This window comes from Schistocerca gregaria, chromosome 2, assembly GCF_023897955.1.
Source record: "Schistocerca gregaria isolate iqSchGreg1 chromosome 2, iqSchGreg1.2, whole genome shotgun sequence".
In the NCBI taxonomy this organism is placed as follows: Eukaryota; Metazoa; Arthropoda; class Insecta; order Orthoptera; family Acrididae; genus Schistocerca; species Schistocerca gregaria.
Window position 1 is genome coordinate 429,221,708 of NC_064921.1, and position 22,933 is coordinate 429,244,640.

At 37.3% G+C, this 22,933-nt stretch overlaps 1 protein-coding gene across 9 annotated transcripts in view; it reads left to right on the top strand.

The window, feature by feature from the left end:
• LOC126324352 (mitochondrial dicarboxylate carrier-like) overlaps window positions 1–22,933 on the top strand; it is a 171,251-nt gene that overhangs the window by 110,812 nt on the left and 37,506 nt on the right. For 8 of the 9 annotated variants that reach the window (XM_049994957.1, XM_049994955.1, XM_049994954.1 and 5 more), the window contains 3 exons: window positions 7,083–7,249; window positions 12,847–13,054; window positions 22,425–22,505. In XM_049994957.1, the coding sequence (XP_049850914.1) occupies window positions 7,083–7,249; window positions 12,847–13,054; window positions 22,425–22,505 (456 nt within the window). Of the gene's footprint in view, window positions 1–7,082; window positions 7,250–12,846; window positions 13,055–19,252; window positions 19,479–22,424; window positions 22,506–22,933 lie in introns of those variants that run through there. The other variant, XR_007559856.1, reaches the window with a different exon arrangement.

Below are 22,933 nucleotides of genomic sequence, written 5' to 3' on the forward strand. Positions count from 1 at the left end.
ATGCAGCTCCTTGTTTTAGATGTAAATTCTAAGCAGATTATCAAGACTGCTGAGTACAGGAGAGTAGTCAATCAACAAAAAATTGAGTGTTTTAGAAAACTGCTCAAAGATATGAACTGGAAAGACGTTTATAGTGCTCATGACATGAATGAAAAATATAACACATTCATGAACAATGTCAGTACCATGTTTGAAAAATGTTTTCCTCTAAAAGTTACTCAAATTAAGCAGAAGTCTATAATATAACCATGGATTACACAAGGAATAAAGATTTCCTCTAAGACAAAAAGGCAAATGTATCTGTCGACCAAGAATAGCTCCAATGCTGATGATTTAGCTAAATACAAGGAATACTGTAAAATATTAAAAAAAGTAATTCAGACATTTAAACAAATTATGGGATATAGTGAAAGAGGAGACTGGTAGAACCAGAAAAGAACGGGAGCAAATAGCACACATTAGTAACCGATGGGCATAGTGTGGCAAATCTATTTAACAAGTACTTTATATCCATTACTGATAGAATGGGATTGTCAGGATCAGTAAATAATGCCCTTGAATATCTGAAACTAGCCTTTAAAAATAGCATCAGGTACATGAATATGTCACTCACTTCACCCAAAGAAATAACTTCCATAATAAAATCTTTAAAAACAAAGCATTCTAGTGGTTACGATGAAATATCAACAAAGTTAATTAAGGCATGTTCTTGTGAGTTTAGTACAATTCTAAGTTACTTGTGTAACCAGTCAATTATAACTGGGACATTTCCTGACTGGCTAAAATAAGCAGATGTTAAGCCTCTATTCAAGAAAGGGGATAAAGAGATACCATCAAACTACAGACCGATTTCACTTTTGCCAGTATTCTTAAAAATTTTTGAAAAAGTAATCTACAGGCAGCTTCTCAACCATCTGACCATGAATAACATATTATCAAGAACAGAGTTTGGATTTCTGAAGAGTTCTGATATCAAGAAGGCTATTTACACCTACAGTGAAAATGTACTTAATTCATACCTCGCTAACAGGAAACAAATGGTGTCAGTGCAAGGGACTTGTGAATTAAGTCATCAGTCATCATCAGAATGGGAAGAAATTACAAGTGGTGTCCCACAAGGATCCATCTAAGTTCCACTGCTTTTTCTTGTGTACATTAATGATCTCTCATCAGTTACACTGCCAGAAGCACAGTTCATTTTGTTTGCAGATGACACAAGTATTGCAACAAATAGTATGTCGAGTGTAGTTCTAGAAAGATCTGCTAATGATATTTTCATGGATATTAATAAATGGTTTAAAGCCAACTCACTGACATTAAACTTTGAAAAGACTCACTATATGCAATTCAGAACATGTAAGAGGGTTCCACCCAGCTTATGCATAAATTATGAAGAAGAGCAGATACAAGAGGTTGACAGTCTTAAATTCCTGGGATTACAACTTGATAATAAATTCAGTTGGGAGGAGCACACCACAGAACTGCAGAAACGCCTTAACAAATCTGTATTTGCAATTTGAGTGTTAGCAGACATAGGTGACGTAAAAATGAAAAAGCTTGCATACTTTGCCTTCTTTCATTCAATAATGTCATATGGTATAATATTTTGGGGTAACTCTTCAAGTCAAACAAAAGTTTTCAGAGTCCAAAAGCATGTAATATGTATTATTTGTGGAGTAAATCCACAGACGTCCTGTAGAAACCTCTTTAAAGAACTGGGTATACTAATTGCAGCCTCTCAGTATATTTACTCATTAATGAAATTTGTTCTAAATAATATATCTCTCTTTTCCAACAAACAGCTCAGTTCGTACATACAATACCAGGAACAAAAATGATCTGCACAAGGACTTAAAAGCACTTGCGTTAGTTCAAAAAGGGGTCCACTACTGAGGAACACTCATTTTCAATATTTGCCAGCAAACATAAAAAATTTAGATTATGCTTATCCATTACGGATATTTTAGAACCATGACTGTTATTGAATGTAAATAAGTTATACGCAACTGCAACCAGTCACTTTTTGAATAATAATGCTTTATTGCATGAACCGGTTTTTGAACCTTTTCAGGTTCGTCTTCAGATGGTTTCAGGAGGATCCGGGAAATTACATCATTACTGGTAGTAGCATAATGCTGGGTGCTGGTTTGCGACAGTATAGGCGGCTTTTTTCAGATCTGCTGCCTCCATTTTGATGTCCAGAACATTTTCACACAAACTATATTAGTTTACACTTTGACAGTGACACTTGTCCAGCATCCAGCATGCGATTTACAACTGTTGCTTGTAACAAAGGTCTGTCAAGATCCTGACTCACATCATTTGTTGATTGTCTCTGTTTTTACAGTTAACTCTTTCAATAAGCTTCAAGAGGAGTAAGATTTACAATAAACTTTTTACTTATCTTCTTTTCACGTAGTTGGCTCCAGTTCTTCGTGTCTAGGGGCTGATTCTTGAAGCTGACATTTTTGACATTATAGGTTCTCATGGTTCCAATTGATATAATAACTTCTGAAGAATTGCCTGAGTTGAATTTTTTTGTTTTACTCAAAATTTTATTCTCTCACATTTTTCTATATCACACTGTCCTTGCAATTTCCACTTCAACAAAGCTGAAAATTACATTGTTCTTCCAAAAAATAAAAGCTCATCCAAACAAATCAGAGGCATGCCCACTACTACCTCACTCTGTGGTACTAACAATATTACAAAGGGTTTACAAATTCTATTGACAAATTAATTTCTATTACTATTTTATAAATGAATCCAGAAATAAATTGCATAATTAATAATAGAAATTTTAAATGTGTCAAATATTTTGTAATTTAAAATATTTTCTAAAGGAAAATAATTTGAACTGTGCATTCAGAGCTAGTACATATCAATTGCAACAATGAAAATAAAGTAATTTCTTTTTATGTATTTTACTCTGAAATATAATACATCGTGCATAAAATCATATGAAATTCTTGTAGAAAACCAGCTGAGATATTATTAACCTATTCAAAATTTGAAAAAATATTTTTGGTATCTATTACTTCTGTTGAGGAAAGATAATGCTATTTAGAGGAGGGCATCATTTTACAAGTGGGACTCAATGTTGGTGGGCTACCGTGGTCTTAAACAGTCATGTTCGTGGTAGCTGTAACCTGCTAGTCGTCAAAGTTCTTGCACTTGGGAGAGTTGAATTTGTGTAGTGGGCATCTTACACTGACGTGTTCGCCTGCACACTTCACACTTTCTTTGGGGAAGGTACAGTGGTGTGCCATGTGTCCCACCCCCTTGGCAACAGAAGTGCTCTGTGTAAAAAAGAGATTCTTGTTTTCAGTTGCTGTTGGTGATCAGCATTAGTGAAGGCAACTATCTCTGTGTCTGAATGGATCTGATGCACATCACTGTGCACACACTAGATCCACTGTCCTCCAGGTTTTTTTTTTTTGGCCTGTGTGTTTTGAGAAACCCTAGAACACTGGCCTGACGCGATTGACTGGGACAGCATTATAAGCCTAGGAAGGAAGTGAGAGCTTTGCAGCCTCTCTTTGACTTTTCTGAAATCTTCACCATTTGGAAGGGGGAAGTACACATTTTCATCTCCTGCGCCCCTCATAGTGAAGAATGCTGTTGTCCACTCTTTGATCTGCTGCAGGAATCCTTTGTAATCCTCCTTAACCTCCACAGTGATGCATGAAAGCTGATGCTCAGATAGCCTGGCAGGGAGTGCCAGATAAGAGCTGGCCGTGTCTTCTATGGGTTGGTTTTCGGCCATTCTCATGGCCGTCCTCAGTCCAGCCACCATCGATTGATAACTGTTGGCGACTGGAATGATGATGGCCACTTCTGTGGTCAAGTATAAGAATTTCTCAGGGTTAAGTCACAATTACCTCACCTAGTGAGTAAAATTAAGTGCTCAGTGATCACAGAATAATTTTCCAATTAAGAATAGATGTCGAGAGTCGGTGTTGAAAGGATGCAGTTACTGATGTCATTAAGCCACCTAGTCAGTGGCACTTCAGATTTGCCCCGTAAAACGGGTTGTGATAACCAGAAGTAAACATGGAAATGCAGTAGTAAGAGAGAAAGTGCCATATAGAATAGACACTGCTAAAGGAAAAGGAAAAAGGGATATGCAAATGTGGCAAAGCAATGGAGCCAAATGTTATCCAATTTGGAAGAGCCTTAAAAAAAGCAAAAGTGGCGGACAAAAATCTTGGCTTTCTACAAGAATATAATCTGTGCTGTCAACAATACAGAGGAGGACTCAGACTTTGAAATTCATCCAGAGGATAAGGTGTTGCCAGAAATATCTTGTGAATGTTGCATTTCCTCTTTCTGTGCTTGTTAAGAAAACTGGAGAGAAATTATGCCTTATACAAGACACCTTTGTTGTTTCTTTTGTAAACCCTCGTCACCAGTTTTGTAAAAGCCTCATTGCTACTGCTATGGAGGCCAAGTTGCCACTGTTGCTATGGCAGGCCGAGTTTGTGAGATCGTAGAATGGCTTCTGGTCAAGTACACCACTAAGACAATTTCTCACTGCCACTGTTACACACCTGTGCCCCAGGGTCAGGTAACAGGATTGGAGAATGAAGGTTCTACAACACTCCAACAAAGTAGTAACAAAGTCACACAAATGAGTTAAAAGGTTTACTTATCTTTTGACTTGTGGAATAATGAAGTCTGCAACACTGCTTGTAATATAACATAAAAAAGGTCCTGAATGGCTAAGTACAGATAATCATAAGTAAACTTCACAGTACATAGAAAATGCAATAATAACTACTATCTGTACATGTCTAAAAGTTCACTAGATGACATTCTGTGACTAAGTCAGACCTGGTCGATGATCTGTAACCAAGTGCAGTGAGAGCTGCTTTTCTATCTGCTGAGTGGACTTCTGCCCATCGTTGTCCAGTCATTGGTGGATTGTACTCGGCCAGCAATTGGCCAAGGCGAAGTTAATACTTTCATCCTCAGCACCTCCTGTGGCACTGGCATCAGTAAGCTTCTTTGCACCTGTTGTGCTGTTGCCCGGGCTGTGTCTTGTTCGGAGGACGCAGCAGCTTTCACTCGATGTGTTTCAGCACTTTTTTGCCATCTTCAGTGGGTTTATTTGTTTATCTTCCTTGTTGCATGAAGCAATTGGATATTTATGCCAGTAGCTTTGGATCTGCTATGCAATCTACAGCTTGTCACAGTTTTTTATGTTGTCGTGTTCTTGCTTTCTTTGTGTTGAGGTAACACACTTATTTCTTGTGCTTCTGTCATCACACATTGCTTTTTATGATTTATTCAGTAATCTTGTGTGGTGAAAAAAATCATGAAAAACAACACAAATAAAGTGAAAACACCACAACATTGAAAACTATGACAAGCTGTAAATTGCATATTAAACTCAAAGCTACTAATATTAATATCCATTAGTTTCATGTGAGAAGGAAAACAGACAAATAAACCCACTGATGATAGCACAAAAAATGCTGAAAAATCTCTGCTTGAAAATGAAACAACAGAGGTGTATTGCATAAGTCAGAATTCCCCTCCAGTGAGTTGCAGTGTAATTTAGAAGGTACAGAATAGGACTTACAGTTTGTGATGTTTTAACTACTTAAAAATCTTGTATAAATGCGGAGTAAAATACTTGTTCTTCGTCACAGCGAAATTCTTGCTTATATAATGAGTCAGCAGCAAACTTGTAATGAGCCAACATATTGCATGTAAACTACTCAAAGCAAGTTTTCCTGTCCTTAAAATTTGCATGAGTCTTTGATTAAAACTGACTGTCTCACTCCGCTTTTGACCACAGGAAATCATTACAGCTACCTGTGTGGTGGTTGGGAAAAGTAAACCTATATTCACATTGCACTTTAGTAGTGTGTGCTGCATCTTCAGTTGTAAAGAGGACAGTGCAGTTACAGTACCTTGTACAGTCTGTCAAGTTGTGTAGAAAGGTCATTTCAAGGTTGGACCACATGCCATTTGTCACTTTATGGCAAGAAAGGTTGTTAGCATTGGAAGCTAAATTGGCAGACACCACAGTGACATTATTTGAACATTCAGCCTTTATTGTGAGACACAGAACACTGCCGGTCTACCTTTATGTGGTAGCCTGTGGTTCAAAAACACCAGCTGTTGACCACTATCTACAAATTATGGTCTGTAGATACCCTGAGAAGAATACAGCAGAACTGTGTGCTACATTTTTGGAGGTAACTGGAAGGGCTGTGATGATACAGGTAGTACAAAGCTGTCTCCATAGGATCTATTTCATCTGTAGTGTCCTGTAACAGTGCGGTATTTGAAAAAGGTGGACAGAAAAACACCTGTAATGGGACCTGGAACAGTGGCGTCGATGCCTATTTATTTCTAAGCACAGAACTTGTCTGTCATTTGATGATCATCGTAGAAAAATGCAGAGGTGGCCAGGAATCAATGTATGTCTCAGAAGTGCACTCCCACGGAGAGCAGGGAGTTGTATCTTGTTCTGAGATCATGTAGGGATGTTGGACATCTCTCATCACCATCAGAGGTAATTTGGGGGCTGTGCATTATTGCAACAGATTTCTCCAACTTATTGTCCAAGTCTACCACCAGTATTCTATCAATGGGTTTATCCTTGAAGATAATAGTGGACAAGCATATTACACTCACTTAGTGGACAACTTCGTCCAGGAGGCAGTAACGAAATGAATTGGTCTTGACATGTTCAACATTGTAATACTTTTTGTGAATATGATCAGTGGAACATGACAATAAGTTACTAACGGGTATGATGTCTTAAATCTTATAAGATTAATTTCAGTAAAAATAGTGAATACTGTATGCCCTGGTTTTGAAATTGGAAATTCACTTGATGCCAAAAGGAAAACTTTTTTTCTAAATACCAGAGTGTGGTTGTTCCCTTTCCATACTGCTTGTGATCTGTTTCATGCCTGATGATAGATTTTTCCTTTTTTATGTTTTTAATCTTTTCTTGTTGCAATTTGGAACTTATCTTTTACCATTAGTTGGAGGCATCTGTGGAGTAATTATCTATTAGTGCTATAGATGCATTGACAACTTAAGTGAAACCTAACTGATTTCAGGCTGTGAAGCAACACATGGACCCTAAAGGAAATAATGTTCCTTTCCACCTTAAAATAGGAATAGCAGCAGTTGGTGGTACAATAGGTGGTTTCATTGGCACGCCAGCAGATGTAATTAATGTTCGTATGCAGAACGATATGAAACTTCCTCGAAACCAAAGGAGAAAGTTAGTATGTTTATATAATGTACACAAATTTGATTATTTCCTTGACAATATGTAACTATGAGACAATGTTTTGTATAGCATCATCAATATATTACTGTGTTTTCATGACTTTTTTAGCTGTTATCCCTAACTAAAGTAATAAATGAAAAGCACTAATTCACTTTTGTTCTACAGTATTACTTTTATTGTGTTAACTGGTTTTCGGCTTACAGGGCCATCTTCAGACATTTACTGTGTATTGTCACCAAAGTGGTTATAATGTTTGTAAGTGACATTGGAAAAGAAGTTACACATCTAGATTGAAGAAGAAACATACAGTAAATAACATCTTTGAGAGTGTGGTGGTAATGCAGTGCAAAAAGTAAAAATTTGGACAGTAAATAAATGTAAAGGGAGTAAACAGGAAAAAAGCTTTAACACAAAACTGGAAAAGTATTCGAATCTTGTCAGATGCATTTTGGTAACATTTGAGTGCTGCTGTATTTTTAATTCACCTGACAATGGTGAAAAAAGGGGCACTCAAAGGTAACCTGATTGGAAAAATTTTCTTGGAGAAAGAAAATAAATTGAAGCAACAATTACTTTGCAAAAACTAAAAGGTTTTTTAGGAGCCTGTAGAGTACTGTACATGGATATGGTCGTTTAGTCTTTTGGTTAATGCCAAGTTTTGCAGAAAACTGAAGAAGTGAGATAGTCCTCAGGTTTTATCACTAAGGGAGCAGTGCTGAGAAAAATACTACTCTCATTAAAATTACTTTAAAATAGAAAAGTTGAGAAATTGATAACAAATATTATATTTAAGGAGAGAAGTGGTAGGATGAAGAGTGATACCAAGTAATGTGTGGCAATGATCTTTACTTCAGTTACAAATTCTGGGCTGAGAGGCGGTGGCCAATACATAAAATTATTCACTGGTATTTTGTCTGTGAGTATGGAAGACATCTCTGGAAATAAAATAGCAGCGGCAGTGTAGTAACACATATAAGGCAACACAAACACACAATTGACAGTTTTTATTTATACTGAACACGATACTACAGTAAATTTGCAAATCAAAAACCCAAAGAGCTCCCCCAAGAGAAAAGTACAGTCAGAAGCAGAGTAACTCGCATTCGCAAAGCACAGTTATGTAGGCAGTATCAAAGCTAGTGAGGGGCAGCTGAATGATAGGAGAGAGCTGGCTTAAATGGTTGCAGATGGTATGTTGGCTAATCACTATAGGTGTACTGTTTCCAGAACTGGTGAGGAGTGAAATTAGAGTATTATAGGCATCAAATGGCAGGTTGGAGGGCTCAGGAACTAATGATGGCCACCAGTGTAATGGTGCTGGGCCTTAATGAAGCAACTTGACAATATCTGCACAGAGCAACATTCGTATAACCAATCTTGGCGCACTGAGCTCAGTTGTGAGCAAAATATTGCCATCTTTGAAAATCAGGCAAAAAATATTTATACACAGGGGCATTCTGGCCTCCAATGTAATATGTAGCAGGGGATATATGGCCTAATTGCTTCAGTGCCTACAGCATTGCAGACGTGGGTGCTGGGTACAGGGAAGGAGTCTATCATCAATTGGGCTTCATCATCCAGAAGAGTACATAATATTTCTTCAATGTCAAGTGATAGATGTGAGCCCATAGGTAAACGTGGTAATGCATCAGTGTTTGCATGTTGTGACAGAGTGAAAATGAATTTCATAGTTATATTGACTCAACCTGTTCCATCTTATCCAGTAGCTGAGGAGGCAGTCCAAACAATGAAATAAGTGGTTTATGATCTGCTGCAAGACGGAACCTAACTCCATACAGGATTACATGGAATTACAGCTGGAACCTCTTTCTTGATCTGTGAACAATTTGGCTGGGATGGATTCAGTATTTTAGATATGAAAGCTATTGGGCATTCTCACCTGTCAGTGTCATAGTGTGACAATACTGCTCTTATACCATATTGGAAGGCATCGGTGGTAAGCAGAAGTTGCTTGCTTAGTTGAAAAGTAACCAAGTATGGGGCGGAGGTTTTTGTTTTGTTTTAAGCATGTATAATGCCTTTTTTCACTTATCTGACCAAAGGTAGGGGGTCCCTTTGTGACTTAGTGCACTTAGAGGATATGAAATTTGTCCACTTGTGCAATGAGTTTACTGTAGTAAGTTACTTTTCCCTAAAGGTCTGTAATTCTTTTATGTTGGTTGGTCACAGAAGTGCTTTGATCGCAGCAATATATTTGTTGGTTAACAGTTTTTGTTTTGAGATTGTATGGCTGATACATTCAATAGATGGGTGAAAAAAATTGGCTTTTGTAAGTTACATTTGAGATCAGCCTCTTGCAGGACTTGGTAAAGAATTTGTAGAGTTTGTAAGTGATACCATTTCATAGCACCCCTGGATGAGGCTGTCGTCTAGTTAAGCAACAAGGAAACTACCTGCATTAGTTGTTCCAAGTGTGCTGTCTATACCAAAAGCTAATCACTTATATCTGAATAGTCTGAAAGGTGTGTTAAATACCCACAAGTTGCTGGGATGTTTAGTCCAGCTTCTGCTGGAGGTATGTGCCGGAAGTACTGGCCGACCGGGAGTATAGCCAATAACTCCTCAAGCCATGGAATAGGATGTGTATCTATGATTGTATGAGCAGTTACAGTAGCCTAAAAATGCTCCCACAGAGGTGCAATTTTCGGTAATGTTATTCGTGGTTGTCATGAAAGGTATTGCTCTCTGACTCAGTTACTTCTGAAGTCATTAATCTGTTAGTTCCAGTTTTACTTGCTCTCAGAGTGATCGGTATGGGTCTAGCAAGAAAACATTGAGGACATTCCAATGGCTTTATGGTAATATCTATTTAAAAGTTACTCTCAGGAATTCACTACAAATCTGTTCTAATTTTGGAAAGGAGCCTATTCTAAAACAAGATTAAATGAATCACTACTGACAGAATCAAATGAAGAGAAGACATCCAGACTGTGCTATTTGCTATTTGCCGCTAGGAAAGTTACATGATGATTGACATTTTTATATGAGGCTTTATGTTGTAAATCCACTTATGATGCGCCGTTTAGTGAAGGTCAATTTTGAGTCACTTAATTGTTGGTAAGTGGTTACATTGATTAGTGGGGCGATGACCCTGTGCCCTCTTGAAATTTTATCGACTGATTCCCAATACATGTAGAAATAAACAAATTGTTTGACCCTGCTAATTTGGAATTAGCAACTGTCTGGATAGCGTTAATATTCATTGTTAATGTCATTTTGCTGTGTGTATGTTGTGTGCTAGTACAGCAACAACTTTTAACAAAACCTTCTCATTGAAATTTATTGCAGACATCCTATATGTGAAAATGGTTTATCCTGGTATGCTGAGAAAAACATGCTGGGCAAGAAGGAAGTGACTGTTAGTTTTGATTGAGATATTTTGTTGTAATTAAGTGTCTTTTAGTGGGGCAATGCTAGGCACTTTATTGAACATAAGTTTGTAACTGATCAGAGTGTCGGCTGCCCCGTGTCCAATTGAAATTTTATGAGTTGATTCCCAATATGTAAAGAAATAAATGAATTGTTTGTCCCTGCTAATTTGGAGCTCTCTACATGACATTAATATTCAGCGCTATTTCATTAGTGAGTGAGGTCCAGGGGAAACAGTTCACAGTTTGCTGCAAATAAACACTGTTTCCTGGTTGTTAGGCTTGAATGTAACTGAATGAGGAAGTTTGTTGATGTCATACTCCATTTGCACTACTCCATTGTTGGCCCAACTTTCTAGTTGCCTGCCTGCTGCCTAGGCAATTTCAAAGGAATGTGCAATCTGTAAGATCTCATCCAAAGATGGATCAACAAACTGGAAGGCTTACTGATAAACTTTTCTGTCATGGGCTGTCAGAATAATGCCATCCCTAACCATTGAACTGATGTAGTACTCCTTATGCAAGGCTGACACAAACTGAACTTGCAACTTAGACACGACAGTTATGCTACCCAGGCAAGGTATGACTGATTAGGCTACTTGTGATAATAGTAAAACTCTACCCACGCAAAAGTGATGAGTGTCTTGATGGTATTATTTGAGTGTTGAAGCACAGTTCGTACATATCAAAACACAGTCCACGTGTTGTGAGCAACCAAACATGTCACCACCTCTGTAATAGATCACGTAAGGAAACAGAAACACACAACAGGTGGTTTTTATTGACACTGAACGTGATGTTACAGTAAGTGTGTAAATCACAAGTCCATAGAGCTGTACAATGAGAGAAACACTGTAACAAGAGTAACACACATTCGCTGAATACATTTATGTGGGGAGTATCAATTCTGGTGAGTGGCGGTTGGACGATAGGAGAACCAATAGATGGTACATTGGCTGGTCACTGTGGCAAAGGCGGAGGCAATGCCAGTGGTGTGCCTGATGAGATCCTGCCCTCAGATGATAGATGATGCAGTCTTGTGTGTCAGTCCCATACTGGGCATGCAACTGCAGCACTATGTAGCGTGGTAGCCGCTATTGGTTCATTGTGATAACATTCGGAAGTTGTGGTAAAGCAGTTGCATTACTGCAGGCAGTGGCCATTTTACCTCTGAAGATGTCTCCTGCAGTCAGAGATGAAACATCAGAAAATAGTTTCATATATTGACCACAGTATGTCAACCTGGAAATTTTAACTAAGGGAAAAGTGTCAATAATGCATTTGAAGAAAATTGAGTAGTGTTATCACAAAAAAGAAAGGCTAGACACAACAGTAATGTAATCCACTAAAATAGAACATTTATAACTGTATCCAAACACTCTGGGAAACAGGAAGCAATATTATCGCAATAGCTTTGGACTATGTTATAGTTTTACGTAAAGTGAACAGTGTGTGAATTTCTGCTTAATGACGGAGGCACAATACCTAAACATATAAACAAGAAACACTATTTTCTGACTTAGCATCTGAAAATTATAAGATTAATATTTTTTTATTGCAGGAAGACCACAAGAGGTCTCTTAGTTCTTCACTTTTCATAAGCATCAACATTCATACAACAAATTCATGATGTTTATCTTCTTTCTTTTTTTTATGGGTGGTACCACACAACTTAGAGTGCAATCAATCTCACACAATCAACTATGATAATTCATTTGCTGAATAATTCAGATCTGTTGTTAGCTAGTTAGTTATTTTCGTGTCTTGTGGATCATGTTCACAGTAGTCCTCTGTTAAATGTTTCAGAAGGATGTATATTATTTGTCAGCAAGATTAACACAGGAGGAAAGTATTTGTATGGGTGCACAATTTTCTTTTTTTGTGCCAGTTGTATTAAATTGTGAACAATCATTGAATTTATGAACACTAATTTTGTTTATGTCATGATAAATTAATAATGATTGTATTGTAAAACTGCAGTTATGACAGTAGGCCTATTGATGATTGTTACTTTCTTTTATTTAGTGGTTACTAAATTTTGAAGAATGTTTGGTTTTGTACGTGAAGTTGTTTATTTTCCTGCTGATGAATTGTGCATTCATTCATCATCTTTTTATGCGGTTGTATTCTAATCTAAAATTCTTAATAGTGTACTTATTTGGAGAATGCAATTTCATTGTGCTCTGTTTGCAAATATAGTTATCGACATGTATTTGACGGGCTGGCACGCATATACAAAGAAGAAGGCATGCGTGGACTTTTCTCAGGAGCAACTATGGCTACTGGTCGATCGATATTGATGACTGTGGGTCAACTAACTTTCTATGACCAGTGCAAAGGCATGCTAATGTATTATTTAGATCTCAAAGACAACATTAGCACCCACTTCCTAGCAAGCATTGTGGCGGTGAGTGCATAATACCTGAGATGACATTTTTGTCTCTGTATATTAATTAAACCATCTTTTTGTTTCTATACAACGTGGAAAGCATAGATTGCTACTCACCACGTAGATGAGATGTTGAGCCAAAGACAGGCACAATGAAAAGAATACCAAAAATATATAATCCTTCAGACCAAGTCCTCTGTCAGAAGTAGAAGTCTCACAGATTTTTCATAGTGGCCATTTTAGCAGCAGCTGTATATAAATTGCAGATATTTCAATGAAAATGCCTTTTTTTGCATGCTGCATATCGAAATTTTTATTTTTATTTATGCACCCAGGCGCGTTTCATCTTTTCACCCACTGAAAATGCCTTGTAAAAAAGGCGAAACGCGTCTGGATGCATAAGTAAAAATAAAAATGTCGATGTGCAGCATGCAAAAAAGGCATTTTCTTTGAAAAAATTGCAATTTAGAAGTATCACACATTCACAGAACAACAAATCACCTGGACATGCTACTGCCTACAGTCACCAGAGCCTGAATGCAGAGTAGTTGCAGTGTTAAAGTATGAGAAGTCTGCTTCTGATAAGGGACTTTGTCTAAAAGCTTATATATTTCTAGTGTTCTTTTCACTGTGGCTGTCTGCGACTTAGCAGTCCATCCTTTCCATATTGTAGTTATTCTATTTCTATTGTTTATTTTTGTTAATGTAATGTTTTATTTAAATGTTTTGTTGTGGTGTTTGTATGAAACCATACCAAAAAATGATAAATCTGTTAAGTGTAATAGAAAGATTTAAAACTTATAACAACATTGTAATATGTTGTTTTATTTGACAGTGTGTGGTATTGGTTTCCAGCATCTTATGAAAAGTAAATACTCATAAATTTATGTATTACTGCTGTATAGCTGTACATTGTTAGTTATAGATAATAGCCTGCATGTTTAGGCAATACTGTTATGATTTGTGTGTTGCTTTAGGAAGTGTTCCATTCTTTTGCTTTTTAAGTAACTTGCTGGACATATTTTGAAGCATTAGAAATGGCTTTTATTTTATACATAATCATTACTAAATAAAAATAATAACAGTTGAAAGAACTTTGAGTTTCATGTGAAATGAGGTAACTCTTTCATCACCACACTAAAATTGCATTAGAAAGGACTGTTGCTGAGATCTGTATCTGCTTATCACGGTTTGAGTTTTCTGCAGATTCCAGAAGTCACAACTCATGAATGTTGGAGATGATACCTTGTGAGAGGCCTCTTGCTAATAAGCATGCTTATCAAATCATGCCTCATGACATATGTCAGCTTGACTAGAAAACTTTTCTGATCCACTCACGTATGTAAATTACTTCCAAAATAATAATAAGTAAAAAGCCACTCTTCCTCTTACACTAGTTGACTGCTGTTTTAGTCAGATACTTGAGACTAAATGTTTATGTTACTTTACATAGAATTCTATCAGCTGTCTACATACTGGTAAATTCAAAACATATTTAGTATGAACATAAATGTTAAGTAGAATTTACATCCCAGAGTGCGAATATTCTGATAAATTATAGCAGGAGTGCTTGAGATAACCTCTTTGAATTTCATTTGGAATAAATGGAGCTTTGAATTTTCCTGCCCAACACCTATTGCACCACTACATAAAATACCGGTCTGAACCCTAAACAGGGATGCTTTTAAAGCATAAAATGGGTCATCTTTTCAAATAGTTGTCCTGACAACTAAAAACAAATCAGAGCAAAAATGTACGCTATTGATATTATCATTTTTACCTTAATCTTTAGTTTGCTCTTAAGGGCTACTTATTTTCTCTCTCTTTGGTATATTTATATTGTAATAGGAAGTTATTTAAATAATTTTGGGAAATTCACCAGACAGTTTATAGTCGAAAGGCACATAAACGAGACAGAACTTTTGTATGCCTTGGGTAAACACTTTTTCAGAGTTATGGAGTGCGCATACATATACCTGGGCACATGATGATGTAACTGTGCACAGGTACACAGAGTTCATCAGGTACATTACTCAGACTTGTGATCCTCTGTGACAAATACAGTGGTGACCAGAGAGCATTAGTGATGTGTGTTTGATGTAGTTACCAGGCTTGGTAGGGTATATAAGGTACATGAACTTCATCAGATGTTGAGTGACCACTGTGAAGAACTTGGAAATTCCATGTACTCATGTGAGATGGCATTATCAGAATCTAGCATAGTTTGAAAGGTCATAATTGTCAGTCTCCATTTGGCCTGCATGTTGAATCATGCAGTATCAGCTTTTTGGGGAATTCAGATGCAACAGTTGCCCAATGTTGTACTGCATGGGAATGTGACGGCAGGCATATTCATTGCCAAGGTTCCCGTCGATCATGCCTGACAACCACAAGGGAAGATAGCTGTATTGTGCACCAAGCACATCATGACCTATTTTCATCTGCACCTGCCATCCAAGAACAAGTAATGGACTTCATGCTACAAACAGTGTCATCCTACGCAATTGGTTAGAGACAAGCAACAGCTAGACTAGAGAATTACTGTCCCATGACTCGGCTGCCATTAAAACCACAACACTAATGGCTGCATTTGGAATGGTGCCATGACTGGGAAGCATAGACTGCTAATTAATGATGACACATTGTACTCAGCAATGAACTGAGATTATGTTTTATCCCTCCCTCAAAGCGGTTGCTGAATGCAGATATTTGGGACTGAACTGCTCCTTTTAAGCCCATCCAGAGACAACCATTGTATGACACTTGGCATGAGGTATACCATGGGGGTGTTTCTAAGTTGTGGCACCACTCACAGTGAGAGCAGAGTGATGGAAGTGCTGCCCATAGTGTATAATTTGACTCATGGTTGATATCCTTAGAGACTTGTAAGAAATCATATTCCTTGTTGGTGTAGGAGGATGAGACAATTACAACACGAGACAATTACAACACATACTTTTTCATTAACAGTTGATACAGGTGTCTTTGTGGTTCATTCAACCATTCAGATTCATTCATTCATTTACATATCATTTCCCAAAAAACCCATAATGAGGAAGAAGCTTTAGGGATGGAGATTGAATTAAGTTATTCATTAATAGACAGAAGCAGCCTCTGCAGACAGGTTCTGTAAAGTATACCAAAACCAAATTATGACTAGTGCTAATCTATTCACACTGCTAATTATGGGAATTACTTCTAGATTACTTTATTTATATATATGTATATTAGGAAATGTCCTATCAACTGAGAGGCCTAGTAATATTATCATAGACACATTGGAGGTGTGTACTCTAGCCTTGTCATATATGAAATGACTGTAGGTCTTTTCATTAGTTGTTATGCCTCTAGAAAAATATTGTGCATATTATTCATAAATCTGTCCTAAATTTGGTGGAAAAAGATTGGTCAAATAATTTGTGTTGCATAAAGTATACTGCATAGTCCTGTTTTCATGTCATGCAAAGGCTCTGGAAGTAACTGATGATTTCCAGAACTTCAAAATCAGTTGTTCTGTTTGCTCATGTACCCTGATAAGTGCAGCTATGCTTCATCATAAACAAAGAGCACAGCTTAGGTGTGATGAGTTTTTTTGTGTCACTGACTGACACACACACACACACACACACACACACACACACACACACAATTACTACAAAAAATCTTAGCCAGTACATGAAATGAAATGGAAATGATGTGACAAATAGAGTAGTTGATCACTCCAGCTTATATGCTTATATGTTGGGGGAGGGTTGGATGGCGAGGATTGTAAATAAATACTCTGTTCTTCATTTATCTCCAGAATATAATATCTTTGATGGTAGAAGTGATAATAATGCCATAAGAAAAGACACACAGTGTCTTATTTGTCAATTCATGACATATAACAAGGTGCCAAAACCCTGGAACTAGTTATGTGTTTGAGGGGAAGTGCAGGAGCAAGACAAAAGTGTTTTCTGCGCTTTCCATGTCCTCGAATTGAGATAAGAGAAGAAACAGTATATAAGTGCAGTGTGCAGTTACATAACATTGGCACATCATTAGAGTAGTACTTTTTAGTGTTCTGGCAAATGTATATTGAATAAGCTCTGCAAGTGTTGTGCAATTAATTCATGGGCTGAATGCACTCTACTGTTGCTATTTTTGAATATTAATAGTAAAAGTAGTGACAGTTTAAGGTTATAAAATATTGAACAGCAAGCAATGCAATCTATTATTTGTTCATATTACTACATTCTTTGGCTGTTCCCACATAATGGTAATCTGAGACAATTCCATCTATGACAGCTCTTAGTACTATATTCTTTGACACTCTGCATGCAGTGGCAGTTACATAATGGTAATCTGAGACAATTCTATCTATGACAGCTCTTAGTACTATATTCTTTGATACTCTGCATGCAGTGGCAGTTAAAGACACTGTGACAGAAACAGCTACAGATACATGCCTGTGAAATTTGAAAAGGAAATGTAAGACTGAAAGGACACTAGTAACATGCTTCATTACAGCAACTGATGAAAGAGAGACAAGCAAAGCTACAGACCATGAGTGCTTTCAGATGAATCTGGGAGAGACCATAGATTGTTCGAGTATGTTTGACAGTGTAATCCAGAGTCTGCTTTCTTACACGGACTATGGCGCCAATGTCATGAAGTGTGAAGAATATATCAGCACCTCAGGAAGGCGCTTCTGAAGACAACTAGAAAGACTGTAGATAGTTTACCTTCATTGGCTGCACACCTGACATTTGCATTAGCTTCTCAGGTGCTATGGCAGCTCAATTACCTGTGACATTTGCCATCAAACTTTCAGCCATCAGATTAGAGCTATTTTCTGCAGAAAGAGAGAAGTGATTTAGATTTTTGGAGCAGTTTGTCTTGTATAGACTGAAAACCTCCAATTTCTAGTACTGACATACACGTCTTCCACTGAGGATACTTGGATGACAACTAAGGAGCTGTTGAAGGCATTCTATTTAGTGCTGATTGATATGAGGAAAGTAATGAAACATGGTTTCTTGTTATGGAGACAAAACCGTGTAATTCAGGCGATATAGTATATGCAAGTATAGGATGTAGATGAAAACTGTGACGTGGAAGTTTGGGTTGGTCCGGGGAGTGTGCTCGAGTGGCTGTGGCGGTCAAGGCGACAACTTGTGTCAGGCGGAAGATCAAGGTTTAACTCCCAGCCTGTGAACAAATTTTCGTTGTCACCAATGCATAATGCAGCCAAAACTCAGCAATATTTGCAAATGCGAACATTTTTCTCATAATTAGAACTTTGTTTGGGGAGATAGAAGCCACCATCAACTTGCTACCAATCACACAGGTTGATTCAGTATTACTAACACCAAGCCATTTCTTAACTGACAAATGCCTGTCCACGTTCCCCACTCGTCCTGAACCCACTATATTGGAGGATCTTTGTTAAGAGGCAAGAGAAAGAAAAAAGCTGCAAAATTATGTCACAATGAGATGGAAGAAAGAATGTCTTCAGGAACTCAAGACACCATCGTGAAGCCCAGAATCCTCACAAGAAACCTTTCATATTCTGAGTGGGAAATATTGTTTTCTTACAGGGAGATACACAGCTGAGGCACATGTGAAGAGTGTACACATTAGTGAAAGATGATTGGAGAGAGCTGGAATATTGTGAACCTTAATTCTGAAGACATCTGTGACAGGAATATTAGTTGTACTGTGTAATAGGATGTTCACTTGAGATTGACAAGGTTGGGATGATGTTCAGAATCGTAGCTAAACACACTGTTCATTTTATGTCTTTGAGAGTAGAAGTAATAATAAAGCTGCAAGAAGAAATATGTGGTGGTTTTGTTTGTTAATCCATTATATAACAGGATTAATACTACATAATATTTTATAAAGAGGAATTATAAATTATTTTCATCAGTTTCAACAACACAAAATATTAATTACAGTGCTTTACATTACTTTGATGTTTCTGTTTGTGCCATATTTTTGGGGCAAATGCAACTTAATGTTATACAATCTTCAAGTAATTGCCTTTAGTTTGCAGTGTGAATGGACTAGTGCTAGTGGAAACTGGTTGTTAGTATACTTTACAGAAGTATCTTCCAGTAGCTGCTTCTGCCTGTTACTGTATAACTTGATTTGTTTTCCACAGTCAGTGAATGGATGGTAAAGTCTGGAAAATTATCTACCTCTCATTAATAATATTTTGGTATTTCTTCTCAGCATCCAAATGGCAGTCAGGTTCTCTGCATCAAGTATCTGCAGTGTCACATACATAGCAGCCCACTTCACCAGAGAACATGTTGCTTTCTGATTGGTCACAAGACTACTGTGGACTTGACAGACTGGTGGATCATGTTTCTAAAGTGATCCATCTGTTTCCAGATACTGTTTGTATATTGAACAGAGCCCAGCTGCCTGCACAGCATCCAATTTAACTAGTCAAGAGGTCAGTTTAGAATCTTCTTATACCCTTTTTCCCCCTTACATAACTGCTTGTCTTCCTATCTCTCCACACTTTCTGACAGAGAACCAATACATAATAAAAGATCATTGATGGAGAATTGTCCCAAAGCAACGTTAGATGTACGTGTTTTGCCAGATGTTCAGAAGACACAGTTTTTTCAATAGGAGGAGGACCTCAACAGCTGAACTTCTTGTAATGTTGGGAAGAAAATGAAATACTACATTGTGTGCACAAAAATTTGTGAAAGAGGAAATGTCTGGGAGCTGTGGGATTAGATTTTTGGAATGTCTTTGTTGAAGGTTTTTTATGACAGTTGATAGAGTACAATATGTTTGTTCTATCAGGACATTCTGATGTTTAAAATATTTATTAAGTTGAAGATGCTGCCTCTCACTTCAACACAAATGAATGTAGCCCTTTATCTTTTGACAGTGCCAATGAATTAAATTTCAGTATGAATGCAGTGGTTTTTCCAGCTCATCATTCACTCTCCTCACGGCACTTCCTTCTTTCTATTTGTCTTTTGGTCTGGACTATCTATATTGTAAAATTTCCTGTAGGAATAACTTCCCTTTATGAAATTAAGTTTGTGAAGATCATGTTTTAGCTTTTGTATTTTGACAATAGATAGGTGTTTCTACGTGTGTGCCATATTTATCAGCAATCATACTGATTTGTGACACCCTGCAAGCATTTTGTGTATAAAGTGGTTATTGCTTTTTTAAGAGCTTTCACATCTTTTTTCATTTTTAGAGAATTTTTAAAAGACAGTGTCGTGTTGTCGTCTGCTGCTGCTGTTTGAACTGCTACTTTTTGCTGAGTACACTTAAGATCATTTTTCCTGAGAAGGTTTTTGTTCCACGATATGTATTCCTACCATTTGGACCGTAATTAGTTTGCAATATCTGCAAAAACAGATTCTTGTATAGGTGGGATGCAACTCCAGATACCACATCTAAACAAAATAAGCCATTAATTCCAAAATGACACAAAGCCACTTGTAGCACTATACAAGTTATTGGTGTCAGTCCTTGAACTAGAGCCATCCATACTTGCCATGTAATTGTGATTTTGTTCATGTACAGCTGAAGAAAAGACAGCAAGATACTGTTTACATACCATATCAGTGGGTTAAGATAATGTGGAAACTGCTAGTAATATAAGTATTGTTGATATTGAGCAATGCATGACCATAGATTACAAAATCTTATTCTCCACTCTGAAAGCTCCTGTTCACCTTACAAATAATGAAGTTAAGTGTAAAGTGATGGCATAAGAATCATTGAGTGCTTTAAGAAAAGAGTAACTGTGAGCAATACTGCATGAAGTCTGATCACCTGTACATTTCATTTCAGGTAGGGATTCTTAATTATTAGTTGCTTAAATGTCTTTATGAAGAAGAAATACTAATAAAAGCTCCCAAGGTAAAGGACGCTGCGCTGGGAAGTACATAACAGCTTATGATCTTTAATATCACTGGTATTTTAGAGAACTGGTGGAGAAACACAGAATGTAAAAGGAGAAACATGCTAACTCAAAAAGTGAAGTCTGGCACCCAGATTAAAAGTGCGAATGTATTGTTCACACTGTTGTCAAAACATTAAGAAAAATAAACTATGTTTCTAGCCTCTAGCTTTCTTTTGGCTCTCTTATTTTGAAGTTGTGCAAATCTGGAACACAATGACATCCTAAACATCACAAACCCAGAATTTTAATATTTTTTCACACTTAAACCATTCATTCTATTTCACTGATATGAAAAACACACACACACACACACACACACACACACACACACACACACACACACACACACACACACACACACAGAGAGAGAGAGAGAGAGAGAGAGAGAGAGAGAGAGAGAGAGATAGAGAGAGAGATAATGTCAGTTAATGTTAGGATAATCAACTAAATTGTATCAGACATATCAAGAAAAGGACAGAGCTACACATGTGAGCTTTCGTCCAAAAGGCCATATTCTAAAGTAACAGGCACACACACACACACACACACACACACACACACACACACACACACATTGATGCAGGCACAAATCACATACACATGACCACTGTCTTTGGCTGCTGAGGCAGTGGTCATGTGTGTGGGAGAGTTGTGCTTTTGCTAATGTGTGTGTGTTCTCCTCTTTAGAAGAAGGCTGGAAGCTTAGATGTATAGCAGTCTTTTTGTTGTGCCCATCTGTGACTCAGTGTCTTCTCTATGTGGTGATTAGAAATCTATGCTTTTCAGAGACATACAAAAATAATTGATTTTTTTCAGAAGTAAGGTTGCTGGATTTGTGCTGTTCTAGAAGTCATGACTTCAGTTGTTTCAACCGAATGTCAGTTCATTTCCTTGAAGCAGAGTTATTTCATGTGTGAAATACAGAGGTTTCAGGGAAGATACTTTTGAAATAAGTTAATAATTATCATCATCTACAAATTCTCAGCTGCAACTGGTTGACTGTAGTTTTCTTTACCAAGCACAGTATCACAATAGTATCACAATATTCAAGACACTTTGTGTGTATTTATGAAAGTTGGTTTCAAAGCTCCTTCCAGTCAGTGGATCGAGATTTTCAGTGTTTCCATAAATTGTTGTCGGCAAATGCTGCTGAGGTCCTCAAATAGGTCAGCACTGGCTTTCCTCCTCCATCTGAGCAAGTGCTCCCACACCTTCACGTCAATGAGGCATTAAACTTGAATCTTCCTCCTTCCCCCCTGTAATCCACAAACAATTTTTTACACTTTTGGCTTGAGTGTGTTGTGCAGTTTGTTTTTGTGGTTTCCTTTAAATGTGATATAACATTTTGTTGCTGCATGATATATGTTTTCTAGATATACATAAAGTTGTAAAATGTATTAAACATGCAACATTGTACTTGTGTTATCATTTGGTCAATATTTCTTGTTTACATTTTTACAGGGAGCAGTGGCTACTACACTAACTCAACCTATTGATGTGCTCAAAACACGTACTATGAATGCCCGACCAGGAGAATTTAAGGTACAATGCCAAATATATAAGGTGCATTGAATGTTCCTGTTTGTTTGAATATCCAGCTTGTCTCTCTATTTATTACCAGAACGGGTTGTGAGTCGTGCATGGGTAGTGCAGATGATAGAGCACTTGCCCATGAAAGGCAAAGGTCCCAAGTTCGAGTCTCGGTTCAGCGCACAGTTTTAATCTGTCAGGAAGTTTCATATCAGTGCACACTCCGCTGCAGAGTGAAAATCTTATCTTCATTTCTAGTTGTGTTCTGTATTCATTGACTACCACTGACATTATGCACAACAGCATTGATATGTACATATGAGAAAATAAACTTTTGGAATTCCATATTGCATACATCAGCAGCTGCAGCTAAATATTTATTTATTTTTATGTGAACACAATTTGGGCTTTGTCCATTTTCAGCACAACATATCTTTCAC